Here is a 15,811-nt window from a genome sequence, read left to right on the forward strand (position 1 = left end):
AGGTGAAGGTACACTCCTTTTCAAAACTATGCCAGTCAGATGGGTTATTTCCCTTATTTGAAAAATCTTCATGAAAGGGGATAGATTACCAGGGCATATGTGTGTGTCCGTGCTTGCATGTATGGATGCTTGTTTCTCTCTCTCTCTCTCAATCTGTCAATTTCTCCCTCAGTAACATTTCCCATAATCCCATCAGTGGATTTGGAATCTTGATTCTACCTCCTGAAAGGATTATCGTCATTTCATAGAAGCAGCAACGAGGTTAGCATTTCATGGCAAGTGAGAACCCCTGACTGCTCAGTCTTAGAGCCATTATTCTTACTGGGGCTAAGTCACATGGTAAAGGGCCAATCCCTTAACCTTTGATGTAGCTCCTTTTGTCCCTGACCTTTCATCTGTAAAATGGGTCTAGTAATATGGATCTGTTCTTGTAATTAATTAAAGGTTGTTAAGATGGTTCAGTTCAATGGGCTTTATAAATGTTTACATAACATGTTTAATATTGGTGTTCTTTGTGGGTGACTATTAGCTAGGTAGCAGGTAACTAGCACCTAGAGGCTGTTACTTAGACTCTAGGCCTCCAGTTCATTGGCTAAACATTCTGTTCTTTTACAACCTCCCAGTGGGGAAGTCGGGGGAAGACTTAGCACAATGACAAAGGGGAAAATGTGGAACAACTTCAGAGACCTACCACGTTAACACAGACATAGATGCAAAGGCACGGTGCCTTACACATTTCAGTTACTCAAATAAATATGAAAAGTAGCATATGCTGGGTTTCGCGTGTCTTGAATTCTCTCACGGGGCCTTATGCTAGTTTGTGAAGTTCTTATATCTCTTGTGCCCGTGGAATTGGGGCATTTAAGTCTTAGTAGGTGAGACCTTTCTGAGTCTGCAGAGAGGCATAACTAATTATGTTATCCCTCTGATCAGAATTTTCTCATGGCTTTTCATCTCGTTGAGTGGAGAGGGAGGCTCCTACAGTGGCCTGCAAGGATTTCCCGCCTCTGAGTCTGTGACCTGACTGCTCCTGATACCTTCCCCTTTGATGGCTCTGCGGCAGGTACGCTGGCTTTCACTGGTGCTGCCAACGTGCCCCACAGGTTGCTCTCTGAGGCATCTGCATCTGCTCTTTGCTCCCCTGGAGCTCTCTTCCCAGAGATCGACGTGGCTTGCTTCCTTCCCTCCTTCAGGTCGCTAGTACATACCTCCCTCTCAGTGACCCCTTCCCTCACCACTGTGCCTAGAACTGCAGACAGTCCCCCAGTGCTCCCTTTCCACCCTAGATTTTATTTGCTTATTGTCTGTCCAACCCCAAAAGAACGTAAGCTTTTAAAGCAGGGAATTTGTGGGTTGGGGGTGACGGTTTTGCTCATGGCTGTATCCCCAGCACTTAAAGCAGTCCCTGGCACATAATAGGCAGTAGAAAGTCCTAAGGCAATTTCTCCATGGCCTGCCTTTTTGGACAGTGCTCGCCTAAAGGTGAGAGGCTGAGCCATTGAAGGAAGTGTCACCACCAGCAGGAACTGATATATTTGCAGTGCTCCGTGACATCAGGGTGGCATGCACCGGTGCAACTATTATGCCTCCTCTGTGCTCCAGCATCTCTCTAGAGACTGGAGAACATAAGCCTCAAAATCAATCAATCAACGATAATGTGAAAGGACTTTTAAAACTGTAAAATGCTTTGGAAATGACAGTTACACTGGACTTTATAATGGATTGTTATGTAATTTGAAATAGTTAAGTAATTTTCCAGGAAGCAGAGTTCCCTGGACCAGTGCTGTGCTTCCCCATCTGGGCCTGTGGACTGGGTCCAAGAATACAGTTACAGGCCAGAGCCTGAACCAGCCAGGACCAGAGCGGGGAAGTCCATCCAGTAACCCCTAGACTGAAGGGATATGCCTTCCATGTGCACAAAACTATTCAAATACCAAGTAGCTGAGACCATGTAGGGCAAATAGAATTCAGGTTGGCCTGTTGTTAGTCTCTAAACAACTGTGACTAATTTAGAAAAATTAGGCAGCTTAGCAGCAAAAGTATAATTCTTATGGTTAATGAAACCTGGCCTGTTCCGGAGGGGGCCAGTAATTCCCATGACCCAGATTAGTTTTCTCCCGGTAGAAAAGCTTAGGGGTTTTATACTGTTGATGGGCAGAGATGAACCTAATATCCTTGTTTGCTTTCAAATCATCCTTTTAAAAATAATCCAGTTCTCCTTTTACCCATGTTCTCTTTAAGGCTAGGCTATGTAGAAAAGAAGAGAGCAAGTGAGATAAAAATGGCAGATTATATACTGTATATATTATATCTCACACATGTTTACACACACACACACACACACACACACTGCATTGTACCAGAGAGCATCTAGGAGCAGTAGCTCTGGACTGCAGACTGCCTGACATCAAATTCCAGCCCTACCACTTGTTCAGTATGTGACCTGGGACAAATTTCTGGGTTTTCTGAGCCTTAGCATCTTCATGTGGGATAGTATTGGAACTTACCTCATAGGGTTATTGTACAGATCAAATGGGGTAATCACTGCAGTGCTTAATGCTTGTCTCACAGGAAGTGCTCGCTCGGTCAGTATCAGTTGCTGTTATTGTTGATGACGATGTTAATAATCTAAGGCAGGCAGGAAATAAAGGGATTTCAGAAAGGGATAAGAAAAGGAAAAGTGAGATGCAGGAGACACTATCCTAGAAGGTTTAAGTATATTGGAAAGAGACTGGTATAATATGGTAAGCTTATGCTGTATTTTATAATGCATATTAGATCACTCATGTGATAATGATAATTATACCCTATGAGTACTTTATGGCCTTCGTACCTTCCAGATTAGCACTGTGGCCAAAGAGAGCTGCCTGGTTTATTCCACGCTGTCGGGGTCAGGGTGAAGTGCTCTGGCCACTCCCCTGACCACTGTCCCACTTAGCAAAGGTGCTGAGACACCAGTAGATTATGTGGAAGTTTAAACCAGGCATTCAGTGCAGCTGAGCCTTGAGAACCTCAGAGGAAGGTGGCCTCCCAAAGCATGCACGTGTTCTTTTTTTTCCCCAACACCTGATAAGGGCAAACTCTGTGCTAGGCCCTGGCAATGGGACAGTAAGGGAGGATAATGCCATCCCAGTTTTCTTGGAACTTCTAGTAAGTGGAGGAGACAGACAATGACAATTCTGTGAATAGTGACACAATTCACCAAGTGCTAGGAAGGAGAATTGAGGAATTAGTTTTGTAATGAGGTATCTGGCCTGGTATGGGGCGTCCAGAAAGACCTCTTTGGGAAGTGAGAGTGATAAGTTAGGAGAGAACCAGTTCAAGAGGGGCTGCAGGGCTTCCCCGTCGGGGAGTATTAGCATTAGGAAGGAAGGCACCCAGGCCTAACGAGAGTTTAGCCCAGTTTTAGCCAAGGGAGGCATGGTGGAGAAGGGTCTAGATCATGTGGGATCTTGCAGGCCAAGGGTTTTTAACCTGTAATTAAAGACAGTCAGAAGCCTTTGGTGGGTTTTAAACAGGTAGTGGTATTGGATTGGAGGAGACCAGAGGGGAAATAGAGCTGGTTGCACGCTCAGATTTTAGAACAATCTCCACTTTAGACTGCAGTCTATATGCCAAGAGGTACCTTGACTTTGCTGCATTTACCCAACTCATTTTTCCTTTTCTCTGAAGAATTTTCAGTACCAAGTGGGCTTCTGTAAGCGGGCGTTAAAGTCGATGTATATGATACTTGTCAATACTTAACATCTTAGCAGTGATGTTTATCCGTCTGAAATATAGTTGACACATTTCACCAGAAACAGAGAAGACGTTGGTAGTTATTCACAGAGCTTTGAGACACTTGGTTGAAAGCAGAGCAACCTGCAGGGATGCACATATGGCCATAATTGTCTTTTTGAGGGGGCTCTCGAAATCATCCATTTGGCCCGTCCTCCTTTCTTCCTTTTAATTCATTCTTCTCTCTCAGTCTTAAAGTGTTCACTCTTTCATTATTAGAAAGCAGCTCTCTGACTCTGCCAGCCAACTACAAATGGAATGCTGTCATATTTGAGGGATATTTCATCATATTCATGTTTTTGTCAAGCATGAAGCCACTTCAGGAAGGGAGTAGAAATTATATTTAGTCCAGTATCACTCTCATAGGCATACATGCTTTTTCTTTCTCTCTCTTGCTTTTTCTTTCCTTCTTCCAGTTTAGTAATTTGGGTGGTGAATGAGGGAGCAGTTTTTTTTTTTTCTCTATCATAACCACTACTTTTTCTCCCACATGCCCAAGCGTGTAACTGCTCCATGTATTCATTTGTGGTTGGATTTTCTGAGGAAACAAAATGCCTCTTTTAGCCTAGCTGAACTTGACCCTTAGTTGTGTGGGAGCAGCAGAGTGCTAAGGTGAAGATTATGGGCTCTGCAGCCATCCCGAGTTCCTTTCCTGGCTCTGCCCTTCATTAGCTGTGTGACCTCAGGCAAATTACTTAACTTCTCAGTGCTTCAGTTTTCTCATCTGTAAAATGGCAGTGATAGTCTTACCTACTTGTCTCAAGGAGCTCTCTTGAAGATTATACTGGGTAAAAGTATCCATCATAAGCACTCAGTTATTCAAAGCTTCAAATCTGGCTTCTCACTGGATAACCATTCCCAGAAAGATGTTAAATATGGTTGGTGAGCATGACCCCAGTAAGTACACGGAAAAATTTATTTTAAACTCTCATTCTGGTGCCAGCCATCAGGACAGCCCAGCAAAGCTGTATTTATGGCTCTGATGGATCTCCTTGGCAGAAGCCTCCTCAGCACCATCCAGACTGGTCCCGTCTCACCGAGTGCAGGTGGTATCCAGGCAACACACACACACACACAGTCTGACTCAGTAGAAAACTCGCAGCCAGTGGTGGTGAGGATTCCCCCCACCATTTCCCCACTCTGTACTAAGGATGAAGTTGAAGTTGGTGGAAGGAGCCACACTGACAACCCTTGAAACTAAACTTGCCTTGGATAGCCACAAAAAAAGTATAGTTCCAGCAGCTTCATTTCCAGCTAATCCTTCTTGGCCCCAGAGCTTGGAGGTTCTCTATCCCTGAGAGAGTAGTAGAGAGATAAGTGATATTTACTGCAGCTTAGGTGCCCACCCACTCAACTACTTTCCGAATTGGAAACCTGGGGCCTACCCAGTGCCTGCCTGTGTGCTACAGGGGATGCACTCCAAGATCTGGATCCAGCCCCCAGTCCTGAGACACTCATGAGAAGGGAAGCAGTCAGGGTAGAAATGTCCCACGGGATTGATCGTGAACATAATCACTTAGAGCTCTGTGTGGCCTCCCGTCAGGGAGGTGTCTAGAACTGGGCTTTGCAGGCAGGTGGGCGGTTAGGGGAGGACTTGCCAGGCAGGCCAGGGGCAAGTTGGTGCCCTTGAAGGCAAAGTGAGTGTGGTGGGTTTGCTGTAGCTTCCTGTGAGGCTCTCAGCCTGTTCATGTGAGGCTTATAGGGTAATGATAGAAAATAAGTAATAATATATTTTGAATTTTTCTATGGATTTGAAGTATTTCATAATTTTTAAAAAAGAAGAAATGGAAAAAAAGGATAACCAGAAGAGAAAGATAGCCCTTGAAATACAGGTGGAAGAGACAGGGTTCCTTGCGCCAGGCAGAAGCAGGACACCAGGTGGCACCACCAATTTACAGTGTGACTTAAATTGGCACTTGCTGCTACTTTCACCACTGTCATCACCACTACCCTGACCACCACCATGAACAATACTAGGTGCCATTTAGTAAGCCATTATTTCAGGCCAAGAGATTGACTCACCTAGTCTTATTAATCATCCTTAAACTTTATGAGGTAGGTACTGTTGCTTGTGTTTTATAGGTGAAGAAAGGGGTTTAGAGAAGCCAAGTGACCTGCCTCCTGTCATCCAGCTGGGAATCTCTGTATGACTCCACTCCCTGTGCTATCCTGTCTCCCTTAGCCTTTTTCCCTCCATATTTATAAATTGGAAATAATATTTGTACTCCATACCTATAGAATGACGTTTTTCAAATTTTAAGTCGTGACACATTAGTGGATTGTAAAATTGATTTAGTAGCAGAAAAATGACCAGAATAGAATAAAAAATAACAGAATTTATCACACTTACTGTTTCTGAAACTTGTGCTTCTAGTAACTTGTGTTTCTGATATGCAAGTAGGTATGTGTGTGTGTACCTCTCTCTATGTGTGTATATATGTATATATGTACTAGTGAAGTGTTATATGGGAAAATATGTTTCCTACCATGGGTTATTGTCAGAAAGTTTGAGAGCTACTATTCTAGACTTATATGAAGTTCAAACAAACATTAAAAAGTGTTGCAGAGCTCCTATAAACTCTAAAACACCTTACAAGTCTAAGTTATCATTACTTAACACTGGAAGCTGAAACAAACAAATAAAGGATGGCAGATAAAAGTGTTGCTGTGCTGTAACCTCCACCCATCTGGTTCATCGCAGATAGTGCTAATCTGTCACCACATTGTGTCCAGTGGAGCCAGGATGCAACTTTGACACTCCTCGACATAGCACTGCAGGCCTCAAGATGAAACCTATTTGCAGACCTAGCAACAGGCTTAGGTATTGTTGGTACATCAGGACCAGTCTGTGGTTATAAAGTATTGCTCAGCACTTCCAGAGCTCTGACTCTCATTTAAATGCTAGGAAGACAGATGTGATCCCCAGAACAGCATGGGCATCTCTGCATTACAGGCCCCAGAAGAGTTGCCTCCACTCTCCTCCCCTCATAGTACTCCCCCACCACCATCTTCATCTGGAAGTAATTTACCTCCTTCTGCCTCTCAAAGGGTATCAGACCAATCCAGAGTCCCCATCCATTTTCCCTTGAAGCAAAGGTGGCAAGAGGCCCTTCTGCCATGGCCATTTTCCTTGGAACATGCTCTTTCCTCATGAACCGTAATTCACGAGGGAACCACAGGGAACATGGGGTGCCAATCCCCCACCAACTGCCCTGAAGGCATGCCCCTCAGGAGATGCCCTGCTTCTCAGCTGATGTGGCAAACTCTTAAGAGTCACAAAAGGAACCGGGCTTTCCCTTAAAATCGCATGTGGAAACTGTTTCTCTGCCGCCTGCAAAGGAAGCCTGTAGAATTGGCAGTTGTCTTAGAAGTCTCCACAGAAGAGTCCGCGTGGACCTAGGGAAGGCCTGTCAAAGACTCCCTCAGTGGAATATGCAATAATGCATAAGAGACTCTTGTGTGTGGATTTTAAGTCAAGACTCAACATGACATTCTGGGCTGTGTGGGGAAGAGCTCAAGCAGCTCAGTTACCAACCCGGAAAGCAAGTTCTCTGTGTTTTATAGACCTCACTAATGAGTGAGCCCCGTGGCCTCGACTAGACCAGGCTTCCCAGTGCTCTGCTAGCCCTCCTCCCACACATGGGTAAATGCATCAAGTTATAATGGATGGCTGGTGCCAGCAGAGACTGAGGTCTGCGCCTTTCTCTCTGGGATACATAGCAATCTCCAGCCATTAATAATTCATTCTGGAGTAATGAACATAGCTGTACCAAGTTGTGAGCAGTAATAATCAAGCGATAGATCAATTTGTTACCTCAGTGTGCCAAAAGATAATGGTAGTTAGTCATGAAAGTTATAGCCTTTTTCCCCAAAAGTTTCATAAGACTTAGATCAATGTGTTTTTTTAAGCCCTAAAATAAAATGGATCATTAAAAAGGAAATGAGTTATGTTGGGTAGCCTCAAGCTTATTTATATTCAGAGATGCTTATCCACAATTACCATAGCTTTTTTCCAAATGCCTTTGGTCATTTGGGCCAGTAAATCGGAGTAATTATTGCTCATTAATTAAATCTAAGAAATGGAACACAGTTCCAGACTTTGAAAAGGGAGGTTGGGAGAGTTGAGATACATTCCCAAAAAATCATCAATAATAATTTGAGGTTTTCTGAGTAAGTAGCTGGGTTGAGAATTATTGTTTAATGTCTACTCAGAAACTCCCGTCATCTTTTAACACCTCATTGAACATTTGTTGTGTTTCTCCTGGGCCGGGCACTGCTCTCAGCGCTGGTGCTACCAACTAAAATAAGCACGGTCGGTCTCTATCCTAAGGCAGCAGTCGAGACCTTAATAACATGTAATAAACCCAGGGGCCAACACTCCTGCCTTCATTGAGGGGTGGAGGGCTGGGGACAGACTAGACAGAGACTTCAGAAGGGAAGGGAGCCATTGGCGCTGTGCCTTGAAGACCAACAGTTTGCCAAGCAAAGAAAGAAGGGTAAGAGAACGTTCTAGGGAGAGGATTGACAAAGGCAGATAGATGTGAAAGTGGAAAGAGGATGGGTAGTGAATGATTATAATAATCATCACTGCATTTCCCACACGGGAACACATTTAACTGATACAACAACCTCATGAAGTAGATGTATTATTCACCTCACCCCCTTTTTTAAAAGATGAGGAACCCAAAGCTTAAACATTGAGTCCCTTGCTCAGAGACCCAGAGCTGGGAGGTGACAGAGGGCTTAGAGGTGAGTTGGAAAAGCTGTGCTAGGTCATAGGAGTTTGACATTAAAAACAATGGAGCCCACCAATGGTTTATGGTCACCATTATCAGAACATTCCAGCTGTGCAAGCGTTGCTGAACACTGCACATACACTGTGTCACTGTGTTCTCTCTCAGCGACCCAGTGAGGTGTGAGGCCATTGTAGTTTTCAACAGAGGACTGCCTTGAGTGGAGCTAAGTTGTAGACAGTAGCTGGTGGTGGCAGGCAGGGTGCGGCCAAACCCAGAGAGTCTAGTCAGAGAGCCTCGTTAAGAGGCTGTTGCTTTAGTCAGATTGTTGTGTTGAGAAGGGTGATGGTGAAAGTGATCATCATCCAAACCCTATATTTTTATATTGGTCTACAATTTAAAAGTGCTTTCACACATAAATAGCTTGTTGATTCATTTACACAGGGACTTTTGTGACAAGAGGGTAAGTCTACTGACTTGGCTCATTTGGGAGGGGAAGTATAAAGGCATGGAATTCACTTCCTGCACAAAGGAACTGATGTTGAAAGTAGTGGTGTTACAAGCAGCTTGTAAATATGCAGACTTGCTGATTGACTGAGGCCCAGAACCAAAGCCTTTCCCCTTCGCCAGCCTTTCCCCTTGCTTTAACGCTTTCAGACTAGAAACCTGATACAGTTTTGGGTAGAACGGAAAACTATAAGTAACATCAGGAGATTCAGCTAGAACTCAGAAAATGTTTGTAAAATATTATTACGTGGACCAGAAACAGGCCAAGGCATCAGTGGCAACATCTCCTTGCTGCAGGTATTGTTTAGCAATCAGAAAGCAAGTTCCCTTCCTGACTGGGCTGTTCCACAGTTCATGTTTCATAGACCTAACCATCCCTTTCAGAGGAGGAGCTTTATATGAAATTAGACTTTTAGCCCTAGAAAATGAAAGAAAAATACACATCTGCTGATAAAATTGCTTAATGTAGTATTCAGTAAAGGCTCAGTTTCAAAACCAGCACTTAAAGCAGTAGAACCTCTTTTTCCTCCTACAAAATAGAAGTATCCAAGAGAAACAGTGCAAACATTTATAGAATTGTGTGAAAAACAAATACTCAGTATAAATAGCACTAAATGCCAGGGAGGTATGTCTGTGCAAACTGCCATCTCTGCCCAATTTCTCTCTAGTTTCTAGTAATGAATAGTTTCCTTCTTCTAACAGGTGGAAATATTAGGTGGAAGCCCCTAATATTTTCTTAACAATACTGAGTGGCCTTAACTTTTAACTTATTTGTTGTCAATAGATAATTTGTATATTTTTGTACATGGGACCAGCAAATGAACAATGAAATTTTATGTCTAGGTCATGGTGCCCTGGGTGTGGAGTTCAGATATATGTTTTGAGTAGTTGTTTATCCAGAAATATGCATATGTGTTTAGAAGTTTACTCAGCCCCAATACTCCTGACCCTGTGTGTTCCTTGGACTTTGAGAGTAAGTGACAATATAAACACGGCCATATACATGGATGTACAGTGGTGCATTTTTATTTCTGTTTATGCAACATGTTTGGCTTAATGTAAGCCACGTGTCTAATATGATGGGGCTTTAATACTTTGAGCCTAAAGTGCTGAATTTCCTGACTGAGATCTACCCATTTAAAAAAATTAGGTCTATTTTGGGCCTATATTTGCAAATGTATTAAAGCCATCAGGAGTTTTTAATATTTGCACTAGAGAAAATGCTAATGATCACAGCAGTCTAAGCAGCAGCCAAGTATAAAAGTTGTAACTAAGAGGGATTAGCAGTTACCTGGATTTGCAGAATAGAGGTTCAAATGTGCAAAGGTTCACATTTTGGAAGGCAAGCTGCTTTGGTTGGTTGGTTGGTTGGTTGGTTGGTTGGTTGTTTTAGGCAAAATGGAAATTGTAAGGAGTGTCGTATCCTGAAATAGCAAAACAGCCCAAACACTGGAGATTTCTGAACCTTTGGTAGACGAAAATAGGAGTAGAAAAGTCTCTCTTTGGACTCCAGAGGCATCCGAACATGTCCCCAGATCTGGCTCCTACCAGATGAGGCGTCTGAAGATAGGAAGGGTACAGGAGGTCAGCTGTCCATTCATACACTATTCCTCTCATTTGTGCCATTTCTTTTCCTTCCTTCCAGCGTTGCTAACAACCACAAGCAGAATTTGATGACGGTGGCAAACCTTGGCGTGGTGTTCGGACCCACCCTGCTGCGTCCTCAGGAAGAAACAGTAGCAGCCATCATGGATATCAAGTTTCAGAACATTGTCATTGAGATCCTAATAGAAAATCATGAAAAGGTAATATATCATTGGTCACCACAAGTGGAGAATTTACTTGGGGGGGAGCTGAGTTAAAACTGGCCTACAGGGTTGACTCAGGTTCACATCCGTGGTGGCTTTTACACTGTGGTGATGATGACGAAGCTGCTGGTGGTGGTGATGGTGGCGGTGATAGTCATCTTGGGATTGCAGCAGTGGCAACGGTGGCGGTTGTGGTGACGGTAGTGGTGGACAACATATTGGGCATTGCTTTTGTAACAGGAACTGTGTGCTAAGCACTTTACATATGCTGTCCTTTTAACCTCATAACAATCCAGTGAAGGAGGTACTACTAGGAGCCTCATTTTGAAAATGCCCTTTACCCATTTTTTTTTTTTTACTTGGTTGTTTTCTTATGAATTTTTGAGTTTTTTTAAAATATTAGGAATAGTAAACTATTTTCATGTGTGTTTCAAATATTTTTCCTAATCTAGTTTCCTTATAGTTTTATAAATGGTATATTGTTTCATACCATGTGTGTGGTGGGGGGGGGCGTGTCTGTCTTTTCCTTTAGGGCACTGGAGTTTCTGGTCTGTCTTAAGAAGGTTGCCCTCACCCCACGTAATGAAATATGTCAACACAGCTGCCCTTAAAAACTGGGGTAGGGGGACATGAAACTCCACCCATCTATCCCACCTCAGTTCCTGGTAGCACATCCCTCTGAAGCTTCTCAGAACCTGCAGGGCCCCCTAGGGCACCATTTGACAGCCCAAGGTGCTGGGATATAATAAAGATGCTGTTCCTCCTAAATAAAACCTTTACCTAGAAAGGTGAATGAATTGCACTAGATCACCTGCCAAATAAATCTAGCATCTGACCGCTAACCACCTGCACTGATGACACTCCAAAATAAGCCATCATCAGCTCTTGTCTGGATTTTTACAGGAGCCTCCTAATTTGTTTCCCTGTTCCCACCCTTGGCCTGTCTATAAGCCACCAGAATGAGATTTTTTTAGTGTTAGATCAAATAGTATCAGTTGTCTGCTAAGAACCATCCAGTGGCTTCGCATTTCACAGAGTGAGAGTCAGAGCTCTCCCAGGAGCCTTGAATGTCCTACAGGGTCTCTGCTCTCCCCTCTGTTACTTGCCTCATCTCACCTCCTACAGCCTTCTCCTTGAGTTCCCTCCTACGGCCACCTTGACTGCCTTGCTGGTCCTTGCACACAGCACACACTCCCACCTCAAGGTCTTTGCAGTTGCCGTTCGCAGTGCCTGGAACACTCTTCGTCCTGGCATACTTCTTCACCTCCTTCAAGCCTAAGTGAGGCCCACCGACATCTCTCTATTTTAAACTGCGAACAGTCTCAACCCCAGCATTCCCCCTCCCCTTGATCATGCTGTCTCTCTCCATAGCACTTATCACTTTCTGGCATACTATATAATTTACTTATTGATTACACCTATTGCCTTTCTGGCCTCTTCTAGAATGTGTGTATCATGATAGCAGGGACTTTGGTCTGTTTTGTTCTGTGCTTTGTCCCCAGTTCCTCAATATGCGCTCAGTGCATATGTTAGTTGGATGAATGGATGGGCTCTTGTGATAGCTAACCTCCAAAGTGGCTCCCAGTAACCCCTGTCTCCTAGTAGTCACTCGCTTGTGTATCCTTTTCCAACTGTGAATAAGCGATTGGCACTGATCCCAATGTGATCAGTAGGAATTGATCAATAGGAAATGGCAAAAATAATGGTCTGTGACTTTGCTGAGCAGTCCTAAGACCTCGTTGCATTTGCCTTGGTTTCTGGACTTGCTCACTCCGGGGCAAGCAAGCCACCATGTTGTGATGGTGGTCACACAGCCCAGTGGAGAGAAAGTGAGGCTGCCTACTAACAACCAGACCAAGTTGCCAGCCATGTGTAAGTCAGCCACTTTGGAAGTGAATCCTCCAGCCCTAGTCATGCCTTCAGATGATATAGCCCCAACTGACACCTTGAGTGCAACCACATAAGAGACCACTGAGCTAAGCTTCTCCTGAATACCTGACTCACAGAAAATGGGAGAGATATTAAATGTTTTAAGCCACTAAGTTTGGGGGATAATTTGTTATAGAGCATGAATAATTACTAAAGAATCTCTGAATATAAACTTTCACAGAGTAACAGAGGTCTCCTGCAAAATTGTGTAAACAACATAGCCTTTTTCTTACATGGTTAATAAAGAGATATGAAATCAGATAATTTATTTGAAGAAATTATCTTCTCTTTCTCTCAAACTTTGGACTCTGTCCAACCACTTCCCACAAATATAGTAAATCAGGTATAAAAGAAGATTATGTTATGTATGATGAAAATGAACTTGGAAAAAGGGAATATAATCAAATAGCAGTTAATAGCATGTTTTCTAAAAACAATCCACTCGGATTTAAATCTGTTACCTCTTAATAGCTGTGTGACCATGAGCAGATTACTCAACCTCTCTATGCTCATAAAAGTACTTTCAGTACAGTGTAACTGCTGTGACAAATAACCCCAAAATATCAGTGACTCAGGACAATAGAAATTTATCTCTTGCTCACATACCAGTTTACTGTGGGTATTCTGGGGGTGGGATACTGCACCATGATTCAGCAACCCAGGTTCCTTCCATCTCGTAGCTCTCTGCCTTCTGCTCTGCAGATCCCTGCAATCGACCAGTTGGTGGGGGAAAGGAGAGAGCGAGGAGAATTGAGTAAGATTATATGGGCCAAGCCTAGAAGATGCTTTCCTTATTTTCTCCGCCGTTCCATTGGCAGAACTCAGTCATGTGACCCCATCCAACTGCAAGGGAGGCTGGGAAAGCACCCAGCTGTGCAGAGCAAAGGGAAGCAAGTTTGATGACCAGCTAGCCAGTGAGCCACCTCCCTTCATCTGGTTTGTTGTGAGGATTAGATAAGGTGATTTATGTAAAAGACTTAGCCAAGAATCCAGCAAGGAGTAAGTGTCAATAACTGTAAACCATTGTTTTTAGCAGTCTCAACAGAATTCTCTGAAAATAGAGCATAAGTCCATCTCTGAGTGTCACTTATGCCCCTTTCTCAAAATGATAATTTTTAAACTTAATCTTTTGTTAAATAAAATAATATTAAATGTTGAGACAGATTTCTAAGGAGTTTGATTATGTTTCACGTCCCTAAGGGGTATATACGAGCTTATAGCAGGCAACATCTAATGATTTTTCAACCTTAGCTGTTTTTTGGTGTCCTTGGGCCTTTAAAGCCAGAAAACATTCAAAAGTAGCGTGATAGGAAAAAGACCGGATACTGCTAATAACAATATTGAAACTTGTGTAAACAAGCAGCCATCCCGCCTTGAGCACAAAGTATAGAAATAGAAATGAAATATGAAATGCATGGCCAGGCCTGCAAGTATATGGGCAGAAACTGGTGAAAATACTCATCTGGTTTGGTGGATTGTAAATTATGTTCCTCTATGCTGTGTATCTGGTGAGGTACATATTAAAAGAGTATTACAGTGCTTCATTATATGTTCTTCTTCATTAGTCTGTGCGAGAGAGTGGGATGATTCACAGCGAGATTTATGTTCCTGTGGAAGCCAGTGCAGGAGTGTCAGTGGAAACATTCCTAGGATGAAGGCTGCAGCAGAGTGTATGTCTCCAGTCCTGAGGGAGCTAGTGTACCACCATGATAGAGGTTTTTAACCTGGGATCCATGATGGGCCAAAGTTATATGCAAGACCTGTGTATGCACATGATTCTGGGAAGAAAGTCATTAATATTCATCAGGCTTGCCTTTCTGGTAAAAACAACTTAGAATAAGGCAGTTTGACTCCTTTTCAAATGTCGTTTCAGGCCTGATCTGGTATAAAGTCAGCAGATGCTGCCTTAGCCTCCTTTGGAAACCTGTGATGTTCACCTCACAGGAACCCAAAGCATACATGGCCATGTCCTGAGAGCCCCTGGCTTTCTGGAGACAATGCTTTGGAGGAATTTCCTGCCAAGGGAATTTGACATTATCCATCAACAGAGCATGTTTTTGTCCTCAGGTGAATATTGTCATCTTCCTTTAAAATCCACAATATGAAGATCTTAGTTAACAGTATTTAATGAGCGTTCCCTTAGGCTTGGCTGTAATTTTCTAGAGACATAAATGCACACACAAATGTCGTAAGTGACTGCTTCTCTAAATTTATTGTCAGAAGTTGGACAAAATCCTGAAACCTCACTTGAAGAAATGCTTTCCAACAGCATCATTTCGTCTTGTCCCCCAACAAGCATTTGATAGCAAATGCCCTCTTGCTTGAACAAGCCCTAATACAGGTGTTAACTGTATGTCTCCCACAGTTAGTGGTATAATACTCTCTCTCGTGTTGTTAAGAACATTTTACATAAGATGTGTACTTTGTGCCTTGGAATAAAATTGGGAGGGACCCAGGAATAAGTAGAAGACAGCACAGAAGGAGGGTATAGAAACCCAGGCATGTAGCCTTTGGAGCCACTCAGAGAGAGAGAGAGAGAGAGAGAGATAGGGAACCATAAGATGTCTGTTTCAGTTATCTGTTGCTTCATAACAGATCATCTACAAACCTAGTGACGTAAAACAGCAATGACTTTTTTTGCTCACAAATCTGTGGACCAGAAATCTGAGGAGGGCTCACGTGTGTTCCAAGCTGCAATGGTTTTACTGCAACTGGTGGATCCAAGATGACCTTACTCCATATGTCTGGGACCTTGGTACTAGCTGTTGGCTGGGACACCTTGGTCCTCCTCCACATGCCCTCTCTCTCCATGGGATCTCTCATCATTTAGTAGTCCAGGCCAAACTCAAGAGGACAAACACAGAAGCCGCAAGACCTCTGAAATCCTAGGCCTAGAATAGACAAAGTGTCACTTCAGCTACATTCTGTTGGTCAAAGCAAGTCACAAGTCCAGCCAGATTGAAGGGGCAGGAAATAGACCCCACCTCTGGATGGGAGGAGCAGTGTGCATGCACAGGCGTGGGAGGAATTGTGGGCTGCCGTTTTTGCAGATGATCT

At 43.4% G+C, this 15,811-nt stretch overlaps 1 protein-coding gene across 6 annotated transcripts in view; it reads left to right on the forward strand.

Moving 5' to 3' along the window:
* ARHGAP26 (Rho GTPase activating protein 26) overlaps nucleotides 1-15,811 on the forward strand; it is a 472,664-nt gene that overhangs the window by 348,674 nt on the left and 108,179 nt on the right. For all 6 annotated transcript variants that reach the window (XM_059917368.1, XM_059917369.1, XM_059917371.1 and 3 more), the window contains one exon: nucleotides 10,663-10,822. In XM_059917368.1, the coding sequence (XP_059773351.1) occupies nucleotides 10,663-10,822 (160 nt within the window). The remainder of the gene's footprint in view (nucleotides 1-10,662; nucleotides 10,823-15,811) is intronic.

This window comes from Balaenoptera ricei, chromosome 3 (genome assembly GCF_028023285.1).
Source record: "Balaenoptera ricei isolate mBalRic1 chromosome 3, mBalRic1.hap2, whole genome shotgun sequence".
NCBI classification, from domain to species: domain Eukaryota; kingdom Metazoa; phylum Chordata; class Mammalia; order Artiodactyla; family Balaenopteridae; genus Balaenoptera; species Balaenoptera ricei.